This window comes from Nelumbo nucifera, chromosome 3 (assembly GCF_055504915.1).
Source record: "Nelumbo nucifera cultivar China Antique chromosome 3, China Antique-T2T, whole genome shotgun sequence".
Lineage (NCBI taxonomy): Eukaryota > Viridiplantae > Streptophyta > Magnoliopsida > Proteales > Nelumbonaceae > Nelumbo > Nelumbo nucifera.
The window spans coordinates 60,241,176-60,267,908 of record NC_142651.1 but is presented as its reverse complement, the minus strand read 5'-3'; the positions used below and the strand labels follow the sequence as shown (position 1 = coordinate 60,267,908).

Sequence of the window (26,733 nt, the reverse complement as noted above, 5' to 3'; positions counted from 1 at the left end):
GAACTTTCATTTATGCCTAACTGCCTAAGATATAAAGGCATAGTCAAACATCATCTTCAATATCAAATACCCAGTGCACCGTACAAGCCATTCCACTAGTTCATAATATAAAATTCAAGTAAAATATCTGAACCTGTTTTTTTAACCCAAGGATCTAATATTGTAGCTAAACAATACAAAGGAGAAATATTTTCCCAACATTTTTTAAACTTAAATCCCATTATTTCAAAAATATTTTTAAATTTTGGAACATTTCTACATTTTACAAAACAATCATTAATTATATACAATTGAATAATTAATGTACATGATGTAGGGTAATAAACACTAGAAAATAAATTAATTGAATCATAAAATGTTGTAAAAAAATTTATACAAATTGCAACTTCCTAATCAACATCAGTTAGAAAGTTATTGGGCATTTTATCATTATAAAATTTGTTACAAATTTCCCTGTATGGGATGCAACTTTCTAACATACAAAATGTGGAATTCCACATAAGATGAACACCTAGAATAATTATTTTATATATTTTTTCCATATTGATGACAGAGATTTTTAGATTCTTGTTCTCTTGCACCAGAAATTCTAATATACATATGTGGTGAAATATTATTTTAAAACTTCTTCTACAAATAAATTTAAAATATGACAAGCACACCTAATATGAAGCAATTTTCCATTTAAAAACGATTTTAATTGAGATTTTAAAATATTTATAATAGAATCATTATTACTAGCATTATCAAAACTAATAGAAAATATTTATTTTCAATACCATAAATATTTAAAGTATTTAAAATACTTCCAGATATTGTTAAGCCAATATATGGGCATTCAAGTCTTGTAAAACTTGAAATTCTTTTTTGCAAAATCCATGATTCATCAATAAAATGCCTAGTGACACAAATATAATTAATATTATATTTTGAAGCCCAGATATCAAAGTAAGAGAAACTTTGGAATTAAGATTTAAAAGAGTAGAAGCTTAATTAAAATTTAAAAGAGAAACTATGAATAAAATTTTTTTTTAAGTATCCATTCTTATAGTATTTTTAGAAGCTTAATTAAATTGAGGATTTACAGATTGTTGTAAAAATTTTTCAAGCCTAGGATCTTTAAAAAATAAAAAGGACTACTCAGTATGCACAATATATTTTGCAATTTTCTTGTCTCAATTTTCAAGGACTTATGGGGTGAGTTTTTGGAAAGGAATTTTGAGGTTTAATCATGATTTCAGGGGCTTAATTAAGTTTATAGTAGGAAGTGGTTCTAGAGCAAGGTTTTGAGAGGATGATTGGACTGGACTTAGGAAACTATGTGATGTTTGTCCAAGGTTATATAAGTTGTGTTATGGACGCATTCCTCGGGAAGAAGTATCATCGCCGCCGACAGCAGCAGAGACCTGACCGCCGCCAGCAGCAGCAGTGATTCAATGTTCTCATACTACCCAGTTCGGCAACAGCAGACTTACCAAGATTAGATTAGACCATCTTACTTGTTCTTATCTTATTGTTCCTATCTTATCTTATTAGTTGATTAGATTATCTTATCTTATCAGATTAGGATTAACTTATCTTATCCTTACCAATATAGAGCTGGAAGTCTCCCTATTCAGCAAGGAGACTCCCTAGGATTAGGACTCTTGTAATCTCCTATTTAAGGAGACACCATTATTGAATGAGAATATCGAATATTCAGTCAAGAAGAGAGTGAGGAGAGTTGATGATCTCTTGGACAAATCACCATTAGGGCGGCCAAGATAGGTTCATCAAGGGCAGGGAGGAACAAGGGAAAACAGGAGGTTTTCCCCGTGGACCGACCCGTGACGAGATCCTCTTCGTGGACCCTCAACAACTTGGTATCAGAGCAAGGTGTCATGGGAGATCTGGAGCAGCTGCCATCCAGGGTCCACGACCTCGAGCACCAACTCGTGGAGACCAGTTCAGAGGTACATGAGATCAAAGACGAAGTAAGGGAGCTACGGCGTCTGATGGAGTTATTCCTTTCTAGCAAGGAAAGGAACACTGAAGGGGGGACAGCCACTAGCGGCTGCCGACCAGATCTGCCGAAGTCTTCCGGCGAACAGCAGTTCACTAGCCAAGGGGCCGCAGTCATCCCCAAGTACAGCAGGTTAGAATTCCCGTCGTACAACGGCAACGGAGACCCCTTGGGCTGGCTGTACCGGTGCGAGCAGTTTTATCAGAATCAACGGATAGACGACCGAGATAAGGTAAGCCTAGCCGCCTTTCACTTAACAGAGGAAGCACAACTTTGGTTCTATCGGTTAGAACAGGAAGAACCCGGGCTCAGTTGGCCCCAGTTCAAGTCCTACTGCCTCCTTAGGTTCGGACCCCCACTGACAAGCAACCCCCTAGGCGAGCTGATTAACCTTAAACAGACCGGCACGGTGGCAGAATACCAGCGCTAGTTCCAAACCCTCCTCGCGAGGGCATCCTCAATTCGACCGGACCAATAGGTGGACATGTTCACGGCAGGGTTAACAGAACCCCTGCAAGTGGATGTAGAGATGCAGAATCCCCCAAATCTGGTTACAGCCATGAACTTAGCCCGTGCGTTCGAGCGCAAGCTGCAACTCAGCCGCGAGACCTACAATATGGGTTGTCCACCGAACTCATGGGCAACCCCGAAATCGGCGACAGCAACCCCTTCTTCTGCAACCAGCCGGGAACTGAGATCCCACACAACCAACGCCTCTAGATCGGAGACAAGTACAGGAAGCAACATGGTGGCTCCACCCATTAAGCGTTTGACCAGGGCAGAAATGGCAGAACGCCGAGCGAGAGGCCAATGTTTCAACTGCGATGACCTCTACTCGGCAGGACATAGGTGCAAGAGGCTTTTTTGCCTCCTAGTAGATGAGCAAGAGGAGGATGAAGAAGAACCCGTCGTATTCGAGCCGGAGATCTCTCTCCATGCAATCACCGGTATAAAAACCTCTCAAACCATGCAGTTACAGGCACAGATAGCAGTTAATCCGGTGCGCATACTCGTTGATTCAAGGAGCACACACAACTTCATAAGTGAACAGCCCTACAGTTAAAACTACCAATGGAACTCCGGCCACGACTACAGGTAGCCGTCGCAAATGGTGAAAGAGTTCATAGTCCGGGAATTTGTAAGAACGTCCAGATACAGGTCAACTCTGAACTATTTCCTGTTGATTTATCCGTACTCTCCTTGGATGGGTTCGATATTGTTCTTGGGGTCAAATGGTTGATTACCCTAGGTCCGATTTTATGGGACTTCAGCGCACTCACAATGACATTCCACTTAAATGGGAAGCAAGTCTCTTGGCACGGTTGCAGGGTTAAGGAGAAGACACCACAGGTCCATGCACTTCAGACAGAACCGGCGGCCATGGAAAGACTCCTCGTCGAGTTTTCAGACGTATTCCAGGAACCCAAGGGACTCCCTCCTCCCCGAGCATGAGACCATCGAATTCCACTGGTGGCGGGTTCAGAACCATTCGTTGTCCGGCCTAATCGCTACCCTCACCTACAGAAGGACGAGATAGAAAAACAATGTGCAAAGATGTTGAAACAAGGGATCATACGCAAGAGCCACTCCCCCTTCTCTTCGCCGGTTCTGTTGGTGGCGAAACAGGATGGGACTTGGAGGGAGGTTCTGTGTTGACTACAGAGAGCTCAATGGTCGGACAGTCAAGGATAAGTTCCCTATTCCCGTTGTGGACGAACTGCTGGACGAGCTGCATGGTGCTCAGTACTTCTCTAAGTTGGATCTCAGGTCCGGGTATTTCCAGGTGCGCATGGCTCCCGATGATGTGAAGAAAACTGCCTTTCGAACCCACCACGGCCACTTTGAATTTTTAGTCATGCCATTCGGTCTCACCAACGCCCCATCCACATTCCAGTCATTGATGAACGAGGTATTTCAGCCCCATCTGCGCAAATTTATTTTAGTATTCTTTGACGACATCCTCGTTTATAGCAAATCATGGGTAGCGCATGTGCACCATCTGCGGACCGTCTTCGAGCTCCTGCACCAACACAAACTCTTTCTAAAATGGTCCAAGTGCTCCTTCGGGGAGCAGCAGGTTCTTTATCTAGGCCACGTCATCCACGGGCAAGGTGTGACGGTTGACAGCTCCAAAATTCAAGCTATCAAGGAATGGCCCAAGCCTCAATCCGCCGAGGCCTTACGCGGGTTCCTAGGATTAACGGGTTACTATCGCAAATTTGTACAGAATTATGGACTGTTGGCTGCCTCGTTAACCAACCTGTTAAAGAAAAATTCCTTCCGGTGGGACGACGCAGCCGATACAGCTTTTCTGACACTGAGAAATGCCCTGTCTTCCACCCCAGTCCTGCAATTACCAAATTTCGCTCTCAAATTTACAGTCGAGTGTGATGCCTCGGGAATGGGTATTGGGGCCGTGTTGCAACAACAAGGGCACCCGATTGCCTTCTTCAGCCGCAGACTGGTCGACCGACATCTGAAACTTCCAGCCTATGAGCGCGAACTAATCGGCCTAGCTCGAGCCATCCAGCACTGGAGACCGTACTTGTGGGAGCGGACGTTTGTCGTCAAAACTGATCATTACAGCCTAAAATACTTGTTGGAGCACGTCTCACCACTTCCCCTCAGCAGCATTGGGTTAGCAAACTGCTCGGGTTCGATTTCCGAGTGGAATACAAGGCGGGAACCTCAAATCGCGCAGTTGATGCCTTGTCTAGGCGCGATGAAGACGCGATGGCTCTGTGTGAAATTTCCCAACCCCGAATCTCTCTATTAGACGACATCAAGAAGGCAACGCCACAGTCTCCGGAATGGTCGCTCCTGGTTCAGAAGATCCAGTCCAGCGCTACCGACTCCAATTGGTCACTTCAGGATGGGTTGGAACTGTATAAAGGCCGGATACATCTTCCGCCAAACTCCCCGTTGATTCCCACCATCCTCGCCAGCATCCATAACTCCACCCATGTGGGCGTTCAGAAAACGCTGCACCGCGTCCGGGTTGATTTCCATTGGTGAGGTATGAAGACTTCTATTCGGGATTTTGTCCAACATTGCTCCACGTGCCAACAGCATAAATGGGAAAACCTGCACCCAGTAGGCCTCCTTCAGCCCCTTTCGATCCCGACACAGATCTGGGCCGACGTCTCCATGGACTTTATCGAGGGGCTACCCAAGGTAGGCGGCAAATCAGTCCTCTTCGTGGTAGTAGATCGTTTCTCTAAATATGCCCACTTCATTCCTCTATCACATCCGTACAGTGCCACTTCAGTTGCCCTCGCCTTCTTTACGCATGTTTTCCGCTTACATGGGTTACCAGAATCCATCGTCTGCGATAGGAACCCGATTTTCACTAGTGCCTTCTAGAAGGAGTTATTTCGGCTACACGGCACCACCCTGGCCTTCTCCTCAGCATATCATCCACAGACCGACGGTCAGACGGAGGTGGTAAACCGCACGATCGAGATGTACCTCCATTGCTTCGTAGGGGATCAACCGCGACGATGGGTGGACTGGCTTCCTTGGGCCGAGTACTGTTACAACACGGCCTACCATTCTTCCCTCAGCATGACCCCTTTTCGCGTCGTTTATGGCCGGGACCCTCCTCGCTTGCTGACCTATGAGCCCGGTTCTACTCGTTTGGAGGAAATTGATCACTCCTTACAAGAACGCGACGCCCTCCTAGCCGACGTACACCTTCGCTTACAGCAAGCCCAGCTCTGCATGAAGCTCAACTATGACAAGCACCACCGGGAATTGTCGTTCGAACCAGGACAATTTGTTTGGTTAAAACTCCAGCCCTATCGGCAACGCTCCTTGTGCCATAGGGCCGCCCTGAAACTGGCCCCCAAGTTCTATGGGCCCTTCAAGGTTCTGCAGCGGATTGGCAGTGTGGCCTACCAGCTGGAATTGCCAGAGAACAGTCAGATTCATGATGTTTTCCACATCTCCTTGCTGAAACCATTTACGGGTGTTCCTCCGGACCAAGTCCCCTCCCTGCCACCCTTGAAAGAAGCCAAACTTGTTCCCCAGCCTAGGGCTCTCATCCGCTCTCGTATCAATCGAGGTATTCTTGAAGTTTTGGTGGAATGGGATAGCTTACCATCAGCCGAAGCCACCTAGATTCCCTTGGCAGAGTTCCAAGCCACATATCCGGAGTTCGAGCTTGAGGACAAGCTCGTAGTCTAGGAGGGGAGTAATGTTATGGATGCATTCCTCGGGAAGAAGTATCATCACCGCCGACAGCAGCAGAGACCTGACCACCGCCAGCAGCAACAGTGATTCAATGTTCTCATCCTACCCAGTTCGGCAACAGCAGACTTATCCAGATTAGATTAGACCATCTTACTTGTTCTTATCTTATTGTTCCTATCTTATCTTATTAGTTTATTAGATTATCTTATCTTATCAGATTAGGATTAACTTATCTTATCCTTATCAAGATAGAGCTAGAAATCTCCCTATTCAGCAAGGAGACTCCCTAGGATTAGGACTCTTGCAATCTCCTATTTAAGGAGACACCATTATTGAATGAGAATATCGAATATTCAGTCAAGAAGAGAGTGAGGAGAGTTGGTGATCTCTTGGACAAATCACCATTAGGGCGGCCAAGATAGGTTCATCAAGAGCATGGAGGAACAAGGGAAAACAGGAGGTTTTCCCCGTGGACCGACCCGTGACAAGATCCTATTCGCGGGGCCCTCAACAGGTTGACTGAGCAACAAGTAACAATTGATCAATGCTACGAGATGAGGGTGTAGCAGCTGGTTGGGAGTCCAAAATTCAAAAGACCTTTGCATGATCAACAAATGGAAGTCTATTATACTGTTGGATAAATTAGAACAATCCAGTATCTCTACTACTCCTGAGGATGGTCTCTAGGGGAAAGAATGTAAAGATGGAAGATTCTCGATGAAGTCTTTTATAGGGCCTTGGTTAGAGATAATTGGGATTCAGATCATATAAAAGGTGTGTGTGGAAATCCAGTGCCTCCAAGAGTAGAAGCATTTGCTTGGTTGGTCACTCTCGACAGTATTTTAACCACTGATCACTTGAAAAACAGAGGATTTAGCTTGACAAGTTACTGCCATTTGTGCAACATGGATGAGGAGACAGTTTTTCATCTGCTCTCCTGCAAAGTGACAAATTTCATATGGAAGTTCTACTCTTCCCTTTTTGGAATAAGTGTCTTTCAGCCATCATCTCCAGCAGAAATTTTTTCTATGTTGCTAAGACTAAAGAGGAAGCAAGCAAGCCAGAATCATGTGGAGCTACATCCCATTTGCATCCTGTTGGTCACTATGGAAGAAGACGAACAGAAGACTATTTGAGAATTAATCGAAGATTATGAAAATTAATTGTAGCAGTTGTGGGAAAACTGGTAACAGATTGGGTTTTAGTCCTTCCAAATTTTGACCAAGTAATGTAGAATCTGATTTTCTAGAAAATTTATGGAGTATTCTTGAATTACAACCGTGTAATGTAGAATCATTTTCAGTTTGACTAGTTGTAATTGATGTATTGACGTGTCATCTTGACAACCAATTGGTCTGTAATGTTTCCTTTTCTATTTTAAAGAAAGTTTATTTTCTTTATTAACCAAAAAAAGAAGTATGTTCAGAAAAATTTTATGCAGCTAACTATAAAGTATGCTTTGCAACCACATTTCTTACATTACAAATTTGTGCCAAGCAAAAGATAAGTTGCAAGCAATGTTCCATCAGAAAAATGGAAGCATAGCACATATTCAAGTATAAAGGAAAAGTAATGAAATCAATCATTTTAAAGTGATAGGCATTTTCAGCCAGCTATTTCTCTTGTTTTGAGGACTATAAAGCCCTTAGTAATGGTGTTAAGGATGGTTGACTCTAATAAACCTCTCATGGGATTCATTTATAATGCAATGGATAAGGCAAAACAAGAAGTTGCTAAAAGTTTGAGCAATGAAGTAGCAAATATGAACCTATTTGGGAGATAAATGATAGAAGGTGGGATAATTAAATGTACTGCATTTGCATGCTGCAACTTATTTTCTTAATCCACATTTCCAATATGAGTCAGATCTTTTAAACCATCCAAACACCAAACTCGGCTTGCTAAGCTGCATATAGAAATTGATTCCAAAACCAAAGGAAAGGGAAAGGTTGATCTCAAATAAATGCATTTTGGAAAGTATCTTGGAATTATTGGAAGGAAATGGCAATTTCTTTAAGAAAGAAAAGGGACCCTGGCATGTTATAATTCTTGGAGTCCCAAGAGCCATTATATTTGTTTTTGTAAATTACATTTACCAACTTGAATTAATTTGTATTTACTTTTTCTACAGCTAATTGGTGGTTAGCATATGTTGATGAAACTCCAAAATTGACTAGATTTGTTGTGAGACTGTTGAGTCTCACATGTAGTTCATCCAATTGTGAGTAAAATTGGAGCTCTTTTAACCAGGTAATTAATTTAAGCATTTAAAAATTTTAAAGATCGATACTATATTAATGATTTATAAATTATAACTTAAGATTTTGTAAAATTCCAAGTTACCATCATTAAAAACTAAGCTTACCTAACACTTGTTTTTCCCTTCTCCTGTAGGCAACAGGATACATCTTCAGGAGCAAAAAGTGAAGTAGATGACAGATGCTAGGAAAATGATTATATGGGCACCTACATATTGGACAATGGGACTCCTGCAAATTGTTCATGGCTCTATGAACGCACCAGAAACAAGCAATGTGGCCACATGCTGTGACAAGATGAATATAAAATTAGTAAAGTAATAACACCATTTCAAGTTGAAAACTTTGAAATACCTTCTTACCAAGTACAATTGGCTTGTATAAAAGATCCCTGTCAATATCAAACAGAAATTGCCATTAGACAGGTTGAGCATTAACCAAAAGAAAATCTCAACAACTACATGGGAATACAAATGTCAGCAATGAAGAAAAAAAATGTAGGTAACCACTTATTTATTCTTTTCTTTTTTGAAAAGAAGAAAGAAAATAGATATTTACATGGGTTTTTTTATAAAAATGATAAATAAGTAACACGATAAACAAAGGGTTCCACTTATTAGAATTTGAATATAAGTACAAGGATCCATGAAGACAACTCCTCAAACTAACAACATAACGTGTAAACATGAATTCTTTTTTTACTTTATCTAAATCGTAAGACCAAAAACTACCTTACATGCAAATGAACATGGAAAATCTACAATACAGAGACCACAAAGAAACCCCAGGCTAAACCTAGTAAATGTCTCATACACCCAAAAGAACTGAAGAAAAAAAGCCAAGCCCTAGTACATCTTTTTTATTAGTGTTGGTTATCATATTTGAACAAATTATCATATAACAAAATGCACATTAAATAATTAAGTTTTTATTATTTTGGGTAAATCCCGTTTGGAGTATCAAATAGATCATCCTCTTAATTACATCGCTGCAATAAGAAAACCTTTTGATTCTGAATTGGGGAAATAAATGAACAAAAGAAACCAACATATCCAAAACTCCAAATTTTACAGAAATGAGAAATACAACCAAGAAACTTTACAGCATCACGTTTCTTTTACAGATAGGATAATACAACTACTTCTTGGATTACAAGTTCCATCATTCATTTCTTCTTTGCACAGTAAACAATAGTCAACTGGATTAATTAATCTGATCATAGACAACATCACTCTTCCAGATCTTGAATTAGGGGAGACATAGTCAATCCTTTTAAACAATCGCTGTAGACAATTTGTATCCCTTCATCAGTCATCGTATCTATATTTAAAAGGAGCAATAGTCAGCCAATTTAAAGAACAATGCTGTAGTTGCCTTAATCCCTATATTTTTCAAAGTATCTTTAGTAGGGGGACCATTATCAGCAAGGTTAATGAACTCAACTGTAGATGGTAGATAGTTACCTTAATCCCTATAATTACCTCTTTTGCAAACAAATTTTTTATCAAGACTAAACTAGAGAGAGGAGACAATAATAAGAAAATTTTAATATGAGAGAAGTCACATCAAAAGAAGATATTTGCATAAAATCTTCCACCTATAAATAGGTATGTAGAATATAAGTTGTTTATTTTCAGGAGAAACCTTCATGACTAGAGATTTGGTATTTGGAAGGGTTGCTCAGCCTCCTCCATTGAACATAAATTCTGAGGATAGTAGAGCTTGGATGTGGGAAAAGTCTGGCTCCATCTCAGTCAATTCTATGATCAACAATTTTACTTCCTCTGTTTTCTCCTACAAAACTGTTTGGGCCCACAAAGTTCCATCTAAAGTAGCTCTTTTCTACTTTGGATAGCTGCTCTTCACAAATGTCTAACTAAAGATAATCATACCCTTTCCTTCCCTCCACTAGCTGATCTTTCTGCAATTTTGACATGGAGACAGCTGATTGAGGGGTTGGACAGCTAGCAGTCTAATGAAATGGAGACAGCTGATCTTTCCTCAGCAGCCTGCAGGTGAACTGGGTGTTCCTGATATTTACCTTTTAAGTTTAGCCAGCTAGCACATTGATGGGTTGGACAGAAAAGGCAAGATAATTTGGCAATTGATCCCAGATGCTGTCTTTTGGCCTATCCAGATGGAAAGAAACCACAGAATGTTCAAAAGAACTCACCGGTGGTAGCAGGAGTCTCCATTTGAGATGGAAAGTGAGAATAGACCACCAGTTGAGCCTGGTGGGAGAAACTCAAGTGACCTTTGTGGAGGGGAGGCAGATTTCGGACGGGGTGTTAGTGGCTAGTGAATGTACGATTCAAGGTTGAGGAGTGGGAGACCAGGATTGGTGTGTAAGCTTGATGCTGAAAAAGCATATGTTCATGTGGAGTGGGACTTTCTAGAGGAAATCCAAAGATTGATAGGTTTTGGGGAAAAGTGGAGGAGCTGGATGTTTTTGTGCATCTCATCTGTCTCCAAACTTCTAGGGATTTGCAGCAAGGGGATCCAATTTCCCCTTTGCTGTTTGTTTTAGTTATGGAAGCACTGAACTTGCTATTGGAGAATGGTGCACAATTGGCTAATTTCCTTGTATTCAGTTGGCAGAGGCTACAGATCACGCCTCACCAAGGGCTGTTGTATGAGCTTAAAGCTTTCTATTAAGTTATGAAGTAATAAATTTTTTCTTTATTCATCAAAAAAAAATTGCTATTGGAGAAGGGTGCACAATTGGCGACTGTTTTTTATTGCAAAATTGGACAGTTACCTTTCCTCTATTTGGGCTAAACAATGGGGAGCAAGGTGTCTGTAGCTGAGAGCTGGAGGCCAACTGTGAATAGGATGGGAAAAAGATTGGAGCGGTGGAAGGCTAAATATCTTTCTTTGGGGGGGCAAGATTACCCTCATTAGAAGTGTTCTCTCGAGTTTGCCAACTTCACTGAAAATTCCAGCTAAGGTGGCTAAGAAAATTGAGAAATTGCTGAGGGATTTTCTATGGGTGGGGGTGCAGGTCCTAAGAAATCTCACCTAGTAAAACAGGAAAAAGTGTGTAGGCCTAAAGAAGTAGGTGGGTTGGGTATTAGGAAGCTAAGGTTGTTTAACAAAGCCTTACTGGGCAAATGGCTATGGAGGTTTGAGTCAGAGGGAAAGGGACTCTCTTTTGAAAAGGGTGGTAGTTGGAAAGTATGGGGTGGTGAGGTTTGGGTGGTAATTGAGAGAGGTTTCAGAGTCTTAAGCGTCTGGAAAGAAATTATGTGCTTCCACCAGAATTTAGAAACTCAGTGAGTTTCAATGTGGGAGATGGGTCCAGGGTAAGATTTTGGGAGGATGATTGGTGTGGGGTAGGGAGATTATGTGAGCTGTGTCCAAGATATACAGGTTGACAGAACATCAAATTCCGGTTAGCAAACTTCATCTGGAACTTCTGCTCATCCCTATTTGGTGCAGTTACTTTCCAGCCAAGGTCTTCAGCTGAGCTGTTTTCTTCTTGGCCAAAGATTAGTGGGAGCAGGAAAGGAAGAATACTCTGGAGTTGTACCCTTTTGTTGTGTTGGGTCATTTGGAACAAGAGGAACAGGAGACTGTTTGAAGACAAATCCAAAAATATCAAGGCGTTGGTGGCCTCAGTAGGACATTTTGTCTCGGATTGGGTTCTGGTGCTCCCTGAGTTTGATCTGATTAGTAGATCAAATATTTTTCTTTTTTGACCAGTACTGATTAGTAGATCAGATTTGGGGGAGAATTTTTGGAATGTACTTGAAATCCAGAATTGTAACAGCCATTAGTATGTTTTTATTGGTTTTTAGTTGTTGTGTTTGTTGAGGTGCCATTTTGTCACGTCCTTTTTGTAATCTTTTTTCCGTTGATAAAATTTTTGTTATTACTATTCAAAAACTGTATGCATTGTATTTTCAGAGAGAGAGGCCTATAGACATGGTTTAAAATGTCCACAAATTTCCTAATATTTCCATGACATATTTCCATGTACCAAACCAAAATTTTACTGGAGATGAACACTATCAGCAAGGGATGCAAACGGATCGGATCGGATCGGATTGGATTCAAATCAGGGTATATTCGAATCCGATCTGACACTGTTCATGTCGGATCCAATCCAATCGGATCTGATAGGACTCTATCTGAATTCAAATCCTATCGGATCTTCGGATCTGATTTTATCCAACTTGTTTTCTTTAAAAATTAATAAATTATTAAAAAAAAAAATAAAATATACCAATTTAAATAAAGAAAAAACAAAAAATACAAGTATTTTTTTAATTATTTTCATCATATATATACATGTTTTTTATAAAAAAAAATAAATAATATAACAAATTTATAAAAATACAATATAAATAATATTTATAAATAAATAAATAACATATATATATGTATTATATATATATATATATTTATAAATATATAGCACATCAGAACGGATCTTCTCGGATCGGATAGGGGTGGATCCAAATCCGATCTGATTTCTGATGGATCCAATCCGATCCGAAGATCCGACCAGGGGTTATCCGAATTTGACCAAATAGGATTGGATCGGATCATGATCCGATCCATTTGCACCCTTACTATCAGCACCATGCTACAAGAGAGTATTATAACTTAAATTTGGTGACATGATTACCACTTTGAGCCAGCTTGATATTCTTTTCAAACATGAAATTAAATAGTAGATTTTGTCTATGTAATAGATTATTTGGTTGATCTATTAGAATCATTTGCATTTTCTCTGAGTCTTGAACTCATTCTCTCCTATAGTCTTGACTCCTTTTTCTTTTGAAAATAAATAAAGAAGAAAATTTATTAAAGAAAACGACAAAGATTACAAAAGGTGACTACTAGGTACCACCCGAAGACCCCATAGTCAAACCAGCCCAACCCAAATCCAAAAAAGTCCTCGAACAAAACAAAACAAAAAACAAAAAACAAAAAAAAAAAACTCAAAACCTCCCACATGCACAACCCAAAACATAACCAAAGACCCAATCTAAGACTTATCTCCCATCTTTCCAAAGCCAATCAAGCAGACAACCCATCAAACCCCTTATCATGTAGTCTTGACTCTTAATGCTTACAAGACAACTTCACAACGTATTATTTTGATTTGCAACAAGATAATGATTTAAAAAAGCTGTGCCTATGCTTCTTTTGCCATTTCATAAAATAGCATTCTATATTTTTGCATTTTTTGAAGAAAGGTAAGGTAAGAATTTTATTAATCAAGGAGTACAAACAGCCCCCAAGGATAAAGACCCTGGCCGGGAAAAAGAGCTACAATACAACAACATTAGACTTCCCACAGGCTCCTAGAATTACCCTTAGCAGCTGAAATCCAGGACACTGACTTTCCAAAGGACAAAGAGATCATATCCCCCACATCCAAAGTTTTCTGATGGAACACTCTTCTATTTCTTTCAGCCCACACAGTGCTAACTACAGCCACAGGAATAGAATCCCAGATATAGGAAGCTAACTTTGGGAGACCTTGCAGATTCCAACCCCACAGCAGATCCAGAGCTGGGAATGACCCAAGCAATCCCCACTGAATTTAGATAGTGCCACCAGAAGTGGGAAACAAAACTGCAGTGGAGAAAGAGGTGATCAGTATCTTCAAAACTACAGCTCTGATCTTGAATCTAGACATTCCTTCTGATCAGATTTGCCTTAGTAAGACACATATTTAGAGTTGCTGCCCACACTTGAGCATTAACTTGTGAGGGGGAGTGGGTTCCAAATCATGGAAGCAGAAACTGAGCCAAAGCTGCACTATCAACTTGTTCACAAAAGATTTAACAGCAAAGAGGCCATCTATAAGTTAATAGAAGAACTTGTACAGACACACCGTCTGAAAAGGAAAATGAACATAGACACGACCAATGAATGTTAGGGAAAGTGGAAAAAGTGAGAGTCCACTAAATAGATGAAAATAAATAAAAACAAAAATACAATACAGAACTCACATAGGATCTCGTCTAGAAGGACTGGGGACTTTGAATTTCCTCAAGTTTGTGAGCTTCTAAAAATCCTGGATGCAGTATACAACTATACATTGTTCCACCGTTGATGACTATTGAATCTGGAATCCAAACTCTTCTAGCATTTTCACTTATACTTCCCTTTTCAAGTTACTTTTGTCCCCTCTCTTGACCCTATGTGTTTTGATGATAACAAACACATTGAGAGTATTAATGGTTTGTGCTAAGTGTACAGTTGTTTCCATTGAGCTGAAAATGATCAAAAAATGCTAGATAAAAAAAAGCAAAGAATGAATGAAAATATTGAGCAGCTGTCAATCATGATGAATCTTTCCAAAAGAAGACATTGGCTACCATGAGCTAAAAGAAGATGAAGCTTTAAGTCTAAGAAATCTACATTGTGTCATGTCATATTATGTCTAATACTTGATATGAATCACAAGCTTGAGATGCACATTAAGAGCATATCATGACCAAACTCTGGTTCTTAGGCATTCCTGAACTTAAAAAAAAATAATGTTTAATCCAATGATTCAAAAGGCACACCTCACAGGCGAGGCACATTTTAGGGTATGCACCTCACCTAGGTCATAGGTGCAGCCCTTTCAAAGGGTGGCTCGTAAAATCAGGAATGTAATATGTTTTACATCACATTAGCTACTTGAAGTAATGCAGTTGAGGAAAAAAAGATATTATGGGTTTTACATGCTTGAAAATGTTTTATATGTTTGATTTTATTTTTAAATTCTCATTTGAATCTTTTTATTGGAAACTATAACTTCATTAATATAACTTAAGAATAACTTTCTAGATTTAAGTACAACTGTCAACCCCTAAGTAGGTGTTGACCCCCAGTAATCTTTCTTACAAAACTGCCCAGAACATTCTCTCCCTCACAGTCCCTTGTTTAGCAACGTATCAGCTAAACCATTAGCTAATCTCTTTGTCCATTTGAAGCATGCACCGATCTCTCTTGTTATGTTGAGGATTTCCCTTATGGACTCTCTATAAATCCAAGCTCCCAACTTGCTAGATTGCAGCCACTCAATCAACAATTTAGAGTCTCCCTCTATCTCAATTTGGTGTAACCCCAATTGTTTTGCATATCTTACACCTTGAAGCAAGGCCATCACCTCCACTCTCAATGAGTTCCCCACTCCTATTGGTCCTGAAAACAAAGCCACAATACTGCCATTTTCATCTCTGAATACTCCTCCCTGAAGGGCCCGGGTTACGTCTTGGACTCCCATCAAAGTTCAATTTCACTCTTTGTTGTGTGGGTGCGGACCACAAATCCTGCACAATAGGTTTCATGGAAGTTGTAGATGCCACCACTTCCCAATTCCTGAAAATGTCTTCAGCTAAGAAGTCTTTAAACAAATCCAAAGTTTTCAACCATTGAATAGTCATAATAATTATCCTTTCTACAATTGCCTCCTTGGATTTCTCAACTCCTTTAAAGATTCTATTGTTCCTTTCTTCCCAAACTGACCATAAGATAGCTTCTCTTGTGGCTCTCCACATTAATCTTCCATGTCTTTTCGGTTGCCTGAAAAAGCTTGGGTCAAAAAGGCTTGCCACATCTGGGGGAGGTGTCCACCTACAACCAAAGATAGAAGAGAACCAAGTCCAAATAAAGTACACAAATGGACAAGAAATTAATAGGTGTGTGATCGTTTCACCAGATCCCAAGCAGAGGCTACAAACATGGGGTGATAGGCATACATTTGGCATCTTTCTTTGCAACATATCTAGAGTATTGATTTTATGGATAACCACCTCCTAACAAAAAGCCCGAATTTTTGGGGGTAAAGGCTGACACCAAATCTCCTTTACATGTTATGTTTATGTATTTTAATTTTAGATAATAGGTTTGGTTTTTGTAGAGAAGATGGGTCGAATGGCCCATAGGCTGTTTATCCTTTCTTATTGTTTATGTTCCTTTCTGTAATGGGCCTTATTCTGGGCCCATCCTTTCTGTCATGCTCTTTTTAATTTATTGCCCAACTAAGGGTCTCCTTGTAATTATTCAAATTTAACTTAATAAAATAGTGTTGGGGTGTTAGAGAGAGAGGAAGGTTCGAAACTCTCATACTCTAAACCCTTATTGCCCATCTCCTTCTTCACCTTCTACTCCATAGAAGAAGTATTTTCTGTTGTTTTTCGATTTCTTTTGATTTCTGCATCTATTCTAAACAGTCCCACACTCTCAATGACTGTTTTTCTTCTTGCTATCAGAGCAGGCCTGAACTTGGCTTGGGCTCTCATGTGGGTGTAGTCCAGCCGACTACATGAGAGTGTTCTAGGGCTAGATGCTTCAGCTTGTGTCGCCTGATGCTTGGAGGTCATTGGAGGGTGCCCAAGACTCAAATCTCTTGGAGAGTGGTTCGGTGACCAGGAAGAATCAGAGAAAAATAACAGTTCGGTTTCTGATTTGGAGCTTAAGTCAGAGATTGTAAGTTGTGCTCAGTTATTTCTGGGTTATTTTTTCTGTTTTTGGACTGTTGAAGTGTCTGAAGTTTCTTTGAAAACTGTACAGCTATTCGACTATTTTTAATCTGGTTTAACCTAGAGATTTCTGGGTTGTTTTCATTCCTTTTCTGGACTGTCAAACTGCCGAAACATCTTTGGATTCAGTGCTGCGAGTTGTCGCTTCTATTTGGTTGTTTTTGGGCCCTGTACGGACTGTTCCTGAGGTGTTTCTCACCTTAGACAATGGGGTCCTCTCTGCTGCCCACACTGTGTTTGTAAAAAGGCCTCTTCATCAATACGGACTGGTCTTTGCTCTTTTTGGGGTACTTTTTGGTGAGTACCTAGAATTTCTGATTAGAAAAGGAGCTTCGACTGGGTGCACAGTGGTTGGAGGTTTTCTAATTACTTCTTGAAGGCCGAATCAAGCTGTTTAGTGTCTCGTGTAGACAACAAGGTGCTGCTTCAGACTTGGTTCTCACAGCTTCCGGGTGTGGTTTGGCTTTATGTATTGCTGTTTTGAGGCTGGTTTAACACAGTCCCTGCTCCATCCTCATTCAGTACACTTATAGAAGTCGGCTGAAATCCTATTTGAAGTGTTTACATGATGGACTCCTCAGAGATTGAAAACAAGAATGTTGCTGAATTTGGACAAGTTCAGGGGACTCCAGTTGATTCTTTATTGACTATGACCACAGTCAAGCTGGATGGAACTAATTATCTGTGTAAAGAGACTGGGCCGAATGGGCCCTAACAGCTGCTTGTGTGATATCCTTTATTTTTATCTTTTATTTTATGTTGATGGGCCTCACGTAATGGGTCTGTTATTTGTTCTTGTTTTATTTTCTTTATGTAATTGCCAAGCTGGCCGCCCACTTAAGGGCATACTTGTCATCATTAATTTTTAGAGATTAATAAAATAGGGTTAGAGGAGAAGGGTGAATTATTCGACTTCTTCTCTTACCTCTTCTCTTCGACATACACAGCTCTTGCACTATTATTCAGATCTGATTTGCACTGTTAATTACTGATATTAAACCTGATATTAGAAGACTGATTCACATTTTGGTATCAGAGTGGGTACAGTTCTTCTTTCTTCCTTTTTCTTCGTTCCTATACACTCTAAAATCAAGAGAGTGCATGGAAAGATAGGTTCTCTATAGTATAGAGAATCACTTGCCTAGTTGGTATAAGGGTTTGGAGATTTAAGTTCTGGCCGAATTTTTCTAAGAAGTAATGTTGTTTTGCCGCTGCCTGAAACCCTAGCCAACTAGAGATTTTCGAGGTTACCAGGAAAGGTGAAGCTTGGGTGTGGCGCTCTGTGCTTGGAAGGTGTCTTGTGACTGCTAAAGGAGGGCGGTTCAGGTTAGGAAGAGTTTGGGTCAGTCTGGTTGGTGCGGCACCATCTTCTCTCTTCCTTCCATCTGCTGGACGGAGCAAAACCCTAGTTTTTCAAGCACCCTATTTCTGGTTTGACTTCAAGTAAGTTTGCATAGTTAAAATTTCAGTTGTTTGATTTCCGTTTGATTAATGGAGGCATACTGAAGTGAGTTCAAGCAGGTGCCGGTTTCTGGACCTGCTCCAGTAGATTCCGTTTTGACTGGTGTTGCCATGATTAAGCTAGATGGGACGAACTATCTTGCCTGGGAACAGTCTATAAAAATTTGTTTGTAGTAGAGGAAAACTCGGGTATCTCACAAGCAGTAAGGTGAAACCCGAAGAGACAGATCCTGAATTTGAGAGATGGATGCAAGAGAACTATACCGTTATAGGATGGTTAGTTAACTCTATGCAACCCCATATAAACTAGCACTATCTTTGGATGTCCTCTGCTAAGGAGATATGGGACAGTGTAACTGAGACTTATTCACAGAAACTGAATGTAGCCCGAATGTACAAATTGAAAAGTGATGTGAAGAACATGAGACAGGGGGAGAAGATTGTAGCAATCTACTACTCTATACTAAAATCCCTATGGCAGGAAATTGATGTTATGGAAACTGTGGTATGGGAGAGTAAAAAGGATGCTGAAATGTACAGAAAGTTGGTGGAGAGAAATAGGGTGTTCGAGTTTCTCACTGGACTCAACCCTGAGTTTGATATTATCAAACAGAATATTTTGGCCAGAGATGAGGTTACTCTATCACAGGCACATGCCATGATAAGTAGTGAGGAAAGTAGACGACAAGTTCAGTTGCAGAGTCCACCTACAGAACACTTTGCACATGCGGGAATGAAATCTAAGGGGCCTACTGAAAAGGGGGAGCAGGTGTGTGAATATTGCAAGAAGCCACTGCATACCAAGGACACCTGCTGGAAACGTCACCCTGGACTACTCCCTGAGAGGTTTAAGAACAATCCTAAGAAGGGCAGTCAAGTGTGACAACTCAAGACTGCTAATGCTGCTACAGTACCTGAAGGGGGAAATAAGGAGAGTGAGAAAACATCAACCACTGAGAAGTTGGCTGCAATGAAGTTAGACTTTGAGAAGTATGGGAAGCTCCTAAATCACCTGGAAGCTAGAGTTTCTTCAGCCCACCCTTCCAACAGTACATCCTCTTCATCAGCTTTTGCTCACTCAGGTACATATGCCTCAGCAAATCATGCTTCAGTTTCAGGTAATCATAAACTCCCTTGGATTATAGATTCCGGTGCATCAGACCATATGACCAGCCTATCTAACCTTTTTTGTTCATATCATCTCCTCTCTAGGAAAGAGAAAATATCCCTTGCCGATGGGTCACTTGCCCCCATCTCTGGTAAAGGAGATATAAAGACCTCTGACACCCTGTTCTTATCTTCTGTTCTCCATGTTCCTAAGCTTAACACAAACCTTTTATCTGTTAGTAGCTTAACAAGGTCCATGAACTGCAGCATAACCTTCTTTCCCACTCATTGTGTTTTTCAGGACCTGTAGTCTCAGAGGACGATTGGGAGTGGCCATGAGGTGAACGGAATATACTTGCTGGACACACCAGATCAAGCCTTGGGACCACCTCATGGAGTTGCTTTAGAGTCAGTTGTGTCAGAGTCTGTTAACAAAATTTTGTTATGTCATTTTCAGTTTGGTCATTTGTCTTTTTCTGCTTTAAGTCATCTGTTCCTAGATATATTTAAAGGAGTGTCTTTATCTAGTCTTCATTGTGAGTCATGTGAGCTAGCAAAGCATTGTAGACATTCCTATCCAATCAGTAATAAAAGATCTCTTTCTCCTTTTCATATTGTTCACTCTAATGTGTGGGGGCCATATCACATGCCAACCATGGGGGGCTACAGGTATTTTATCCTTTTTATTGATGATTATTCTCGTTATACTTGGATTTATCTCATGAAATCCCGGGATGAAGTACCAATTATTGTGAAAAATTTTCATAAACTCATTCTCACCCAATTTAATACCCGTATCAAAATATTCCGCTCTGACAATGCTAAGGAGTATTTTGAGAAAACCCTCTCCACCTATCTTGAAACTTTTTGGGGTTATTCATCAAAGTTCTTATTCCTACACTCCACAACAAAACGGGGTGGCAGAAAGAAAGAACAGACATGCGGTTGAGGTTGCCAAATTCCTTTTATTTGCATCCCATGTTCCTGTAAGGTTTGGGGAGATGTTGTTCATATTGCTACCTACCTAATCAACCGTATGCCCTCCAGGGTCCTTAGCTTTAAAACCCCCTTTAGTCTTCTCTTCCCGGATGAGGATCTCTTTTCTCTCCCTCTCCGTGTATTTGGGAGTACTTGTTATGTGCACATTCATAGTCACCAAAGGCATAAATTTGAACCTAAGGCTCATAAGTGTGTGTTTCTGGGATATGCCTCTACACAAAAAGGTTATTATTGTTTTGATCCAGTTCGTGGCACCCGCTTTGTATCTCGGGATGTCACCTTTGCAGAGTTGACTCCTTTCTTTAGTATTCCTCCCGAGGGGGAGACATCTGATGAACCCTTTGCTATGTCTCCAGTTGTTCCTCTTCCCATCCCTTGTGAGTCTGATCATGGGGTGTCCACCTCTTCCACTGGACCCACCCCTGATCCTCCTCTTGCTACTGCTCCTACTCTCCAAAGGTGTTACCAAAGGCGGAGATTCAGACATATGCAGGTTGTTTCCACTCCTTCAGAAGAGCATCTTGCCACTCCCATAGTTCTTGAGGAAATAGGTCAGCCCTCTATCGACCCACCTTCGACCATCCCTGACCTTGACCTTCCTATTGCTCTTCGCAAGGGCAAGCGGAAGTGTACAGCCCATTGCATCTCCAAACATTTATCTTACAGCCTTCTCTCTCCTTCCTACTACTCCTTTCTTGCTTCTGTTTCTTCACATGTGATACTCAGGTCTGTATTGGAAGCATTATCTCAACCTAAATGGAGGGATGCTATGATGATTGAACTTGAAGCATTATATAAGAACCATACATGGGATATTGTGGACTTGCCGGAAGGGAAGGAACCTGTGGGGTGTAAATGGGTGTTTACCATTAAATATCACTCTGATGGCTCGGTTGAGAGGTATAAGGCTACGTTGGTTAACAAGGGTTACACCCAAACGTATGGCATTGACTATCTTGAGACCTTTGCTCCTGTAGCTAAGATGACTTCAGTTAGGGTCTTGCTTCTCCTAGCAGCTACCTTTGATTGGCCCCTACACCAGTTTGATGTTAAAAATGCTTTCTTGAATGGAGATCTGCATGAAGAAGTCTATATGTCTCTACCTCCAGGGGTGTATGGGAAAGAAATGAAAGGCAAGGTGTGTAAACTACACAAATCCATTTATGGTCTCAAACAATCACCTCGGGCTTGGTTTGAGAGATTCCGGGCTGCTCTTGTCACCTTTGGCTACATTCAAACACAATCTGATCATGCATTGTTCTTGAAGAGAAATAACACTCTGGTGACCTTCTTGATTGTTTATGTTGATGATATTGTGGTCACGGGTAATGACATTGAAGAGGCCAGGAAACTAAAAGGATTTCTCAATTCTAAATTTGAAATCAAAGACTTGGGAGACCTTCGGTATTTCTTGGGCATTGAAGTTGCTTGGTCTAAGGACGGTATTTTCATATCTCAGCGCAAATATGTCCTTGATCTTCTTACTGAAACTGGTAAACTTGGAGCTAAATCCATCTCCACTCCCATTGATCCTAATCATAAACTTTTTGCCACAGATGGTGAACCTTTGTCTGATAAGGGAGTGTTTCAGATACTGCTTGGGAAATTGTTGTATCTTTGCATGACTCGGCCAGATATTTCCTATGCAGTAAGTGTTATTAGTCAGTTTATGCATTCGCCTAGAGATACTCATCTAGCTGCTGTGGAAAGGGTTTTGTGCTACTTGAAAAGTACTCCAGGGAAAGGTATTCTATTTGCTAAGCATGGTCACATGAAGTTGGAGGCCTTTACTGCTGCAGATTGAGCAGGATGTATGGATGACAGAAGGTCCACCTCTGGTTATTGTGCTCTAGTTGCTGGGAATATTGTGTCTTGGAGAAGTAAGAAACAATCAGTAGTTGCTAGATCCTCAACTGAAGAAGAATACAGGGCAATGGCTCATGGTGTGTCAGAACTACTATGGCTACGATCCCTTCTAGAGGAATTGGAGGTGGACTACGAGAAACCAATGATGCTCTATTGTGACAACCAAGCTGCTATCGACATTGCACATAATCCTGTTCAACATGACAGAACTAAGCACATTGAGGTTGATAGGCATTTCATAAGGGAAAGAGTCTCTTCAGGTGAAGTTTGTTTATTACATCAGAAGAGCAACTGGCTGACATCTTGACCAAGGGAGTTCCCAAAGGGAAATTGACACACTATATAAGCAAGTTGGGCATGATTGACATCTATGCTCAGCTTGAGAGGGAGTGTAAAGAGACTGGGCCGAATGGGCCCTAACAGTTGCTTGTGTGATATCCTTTATTTTTATCTTTTATTTTATGTTGATGGGCCTCACTTAATGGGCCTTTTATTTGTTCTTGTTTTATTTTCTTTATGTACTTGCCAAGTTGGCCGCCCACTTAAGGGCATACTTGTCATCATTAATTTTTAGAGATTAATAAAATAGGGTTAGAGGAGAAGGGTGAATTATTCAACTTCTTCTCTTACCTCTTCTCTTCGACATACACAGCTCTTGCACTATTATTAAGATCTGATTTGCACTGTTAATTACTGATATTAAACCTGATATTAGAAGACTGATTCACATCTATCTGGCATGGTCACAATCGGTAAAGATTAATATATGTAGTAGAGGAAAGTGGGGCTTTATCTCCAGGAGCAAGAAGGCTCCCCCAGAGGATGATCCATCCTATGAGAAGTAGATGCAAGAGAATTACACTGTTATTGGGTGGCTTGTGAACTCAATGCAGCCACAGATTAGCCAACACTATCTATGGATGAATTCAGCAAAGGAAATCTGGGACAGTGTTGCAGAAACCTATTCCCAAAAACTAAATGTGGCTAGAGCCTATAAATTGAGAAGTGATGTGAAGAATTTAAGGCAATGGGAGAAACCTTTAGCTGTATAATTCTCAACCCTGAAGTCTCTGTGGCAAGAAATAGACCTAATAGAAGATGTAACTTGGGACACCACCAATGATGCAGAGACCTACAGGAAACTGGTTGAAAGAAACAGGGTGTTTGAGTACTTAACCGGACTAAACCCAGAATATGATATCACAAAACAAAATATTTTGTCCAAGGAGAGTGTCTCATTGTCACAAGCATATGCTTTGGTGAGAAGTGAAGAGAGTAGAAGGATTGTCCAGGTTCAAGGGGCTGGTATTAGTGATCACATTGCGAATATGGGGGTTAAACCCAAAGGAGTTGCAGGAACTTCTAGTGGCTCTGGGAAGAAAGAAGTTGTATGTGAGTAATGCAAGAAGCCAAAGCACACCAAAGACAAGTGCTGGAAATTACATCCTAATCTTGTTCCCATTCGGTTTCAAAAAAAGCATGATAGTAAAAGGACAGGGAGTGCAAATGTGGCTACTGGTCCAGATAGTGACAAGTACTATACTGAAGAGATGTCTGCTTGTGCACAGTTGGCAACCATGAAAGCAGAATATGAAAAGTTTGGGAAGATGATCAGTCATCTAGAGGGTGTGACTTCTTCTTCCAACCCTTCAGGAAATTCAGCTTCTTCTGCATTTGCTCATTTAGGTATAAGGGCTTCTGCCAATCATGCAACTACTTCAGGTAATCTTAAGATCCCTTTGATTCAGGTGCTTCTGATCATATGACCAACCTTTCTACCTTGTTTGTTTCATATGATTTGCTTCCTGGACGTGATAAAATCACCTTAGCCGATGGTTCTCTTGCCCCTATTTCTGGCAAGGGAACAATCAAGGCTACAGATTCCTTGTTCCTACCTTCTATCATTCATGTACCTAGACTAAATACAAATTTGTTATCTGTAAGTAGTCTAACCAAGTCATTAAACTGTTGTGTAACCTTCTTTCCTTCCTACTGTGTTTTTCAGGATCTGGAGTCTCAGAAGGTGATTGGGAGTGGCCATGAGGCGAACGGAATATACCTGCTTGATACTCCGAGACAATGCCCTGATCATCCTGGGAATGTAGCTTTTGGGCCTGTTTCTTCAGAGTCTATTAGTCAAATTATGTTGTGTCATCTTCTTTTGGGTCATCTTTCTTTTTCTGCTTTGAGTCATTTATTCCCTGAACTGTTCAAGAGTATTAGTTTGTCCAATCTTCAATGTGAATCTTGTGAGTTGTCAAAGCATTGTAGAAACAATTATCCTTTGAGCAATAAAAGATCTTTTTTTTCCTTTTTAATATTGTGCACTCTGATGTGTGGGGGCCTTACCACTTACCCTCTATGAGTGGCTACAAATATTTTATCTTGTTTATTGATGACTTTTCTCGATTCACTTGGATATTCCTGAAGAAATCCCGTGATGAAGTTCCAAGACTTGTAAGACAATTCCATGAATTTGTTCTAACCCAGTTTGATACCATGATTAAAATTTTCAGATCTGACAATGCAAAAGAATATTTTGAGAACTTATCCTGCTATCTCTCTGACATGGGGGTTATTCATCAAAGTTCTATGCTATGACCCTAGAACAGAATGGAGTTGCTGAAAGAAAAAATAGGCATATTGTTGAAGTTGCAAGAAGTATTTTGTTTGCCTCACATGTTCCTACAAGGTTTGGGGTGATGTTGTTCTCACTGATACCTACCTTATAAACCGTATGCCATCTAGGGTTTTAGGGTTTAAGTCTCCCTTCAATCTCCTTCATCTAGACAAGAACCTTTTTCCTATTCCTCTTCGTGTCTTTGGCTGCACCTGTTATGTACATGTTCCAAGTGTCCAAAGGCATAAATTTGAACCAAAAGCCCACAAATGTATCTTCCTTCGTTATTCCCCCACACAGAAGGGTTACTATTGTTTTGATCCAAAGACTGGCACTCGGTATGTCTCAATGGATGTTACCTTTGATGAGCTTTCTCCCTTTTATGGTTCCTCTCTGGAAGAACATTGTCCACAAGGGGAGGATTTGTCACAGGTGTTTGCTCTTCCTCTTCCTGTCCCAGTTGAGTCTTTTGATGAGTCTACTTCTCCTTCAAATGAATCAAGGAAGGATCAGTCGTTCCATTCTCCCTGTCCCAGTGTTCTTCCTCCTTTACCTCATCGTCCTATTCTCAATCCCAAGGTGTATCAAAGGCAAAGATCCAGAAATGAGCAGCTTGTTTCCCCTACAACACATGAGCCTCATGCACTTTCAGTCACAGATGAAACAACAAGTACTGTCTCAGCCCCCTTGGAGCCATCTTTCCCTGACCTTCCATTGTTGTTAGGAAAGGAAAACGGAAGTGTGCACATTGCATTTCCAAACACCTTTCTTACAGTCTGCTTTCCCCTTCATACTTTGCCTACCTCTCTTCTGTTGCCTCTAACCCTATTCCCAGGTCTGTGTTAGAAGCTCTTAATATTCCAGAATGGAGGGATGCTATGAGATCTGAAATCGATGCCCTACACAAGAATGACACTTGGGAAGTGGTTGATTTGCCTGAAGGGAATGATCCAGTTGGTTGCAAGTGGGTCTTTACCATCAAATATCAGGCTGATGGCACCATTGAGAGGTACAAGGCCAGGATGGTTGCAAAAGGCTATACACAGACATATGAGATTGATTATCTGGAGACCTTTGCACCTGTAGCCAAGATGATATCTGTGAGGGTTCTTCTATCTCTAGCTGCTCATTCTGACTGGCCCCTTTATCAATTGGATGTAAAGAATGCATTTCAGAATGGTGAATTACATGAGGAGGTTTATATGTCTCTTCCTATAGGAATGTATGGAACAGATATGAAAGGAAAGGTATGCAGGTTGAAGAAATCTCTTTATGGACTAAAACAGTCCCCTAGAGCATGGTTTGAGAGATTTAGAACAGCACTTGTTAACTTTGGCTATGTACAGACACAGTCTAATCATACTCTTTTTGTGAAGAGGAGTGGACCTCTGGCAGTATACCTCATTGTGTATGTAGATGATATTGTTGTGACTGGTAATGATGATTCAGGAATTCATGATCTCAAATCTTTCCTCCATACAGAGTTTGAGATTAAAGATTTGGGGGAATTGAGATATTTCCTTGGCATAGAAGTTGCTAGATCCAAGGATGGGATTCTTATCTCCCAAAGGAAGTATGTTCTTGACTTGCTCTTTGAAACTGGGAAGATGGGTGCTAGACCAGTTGCTACTCCTATTGATATGAGTCATAAACTCTCTACTTCAGATGGAACATTGTTAGAAGACAAAGGAGTCTTCCAGAGACTTCTTGGGAAACTTCTGTACCTATGCATGACTCGGC

The 26,733-nt window shown here is 40.7% G+C and overlaps 1 protein-coding gene across 3 annotated transcripts in view; it reads right to left on the bottom strand.

Annotated features, from left to right (window-relative positions):
• Positions 1-26,733, bottom strand: part of LOC104602190 (E3 ubiquitin-protein ligase PRT1-like) — an 81,251-nt gene that overhangs the window by 46,431 nt on the left and 8,087 nt on the right. For 2 of the 3 annotated variants that reach the window (XM_088900284.1, XM_010265792.3), the window contains exons 2-3: positions 8,814-8,842; positions 8,559-8,738 (exon numbers count right to left, since the gene is read on the bottom strand). In XM_088900284.1, the coding sequence (XP_088756410.1) occupies positions 8,559-8,738; positions 8,814-8,842 (209 nt within the window). Of the gene's footprint in view, positions 1-8,558; positions 8,739-8,813; positions 8,843-14,417; positions 14,607-26,733 lie in introns of all 3 variants that reach the window. The other variant, XM_010265794.2, reaches the window with a different exon arrangement.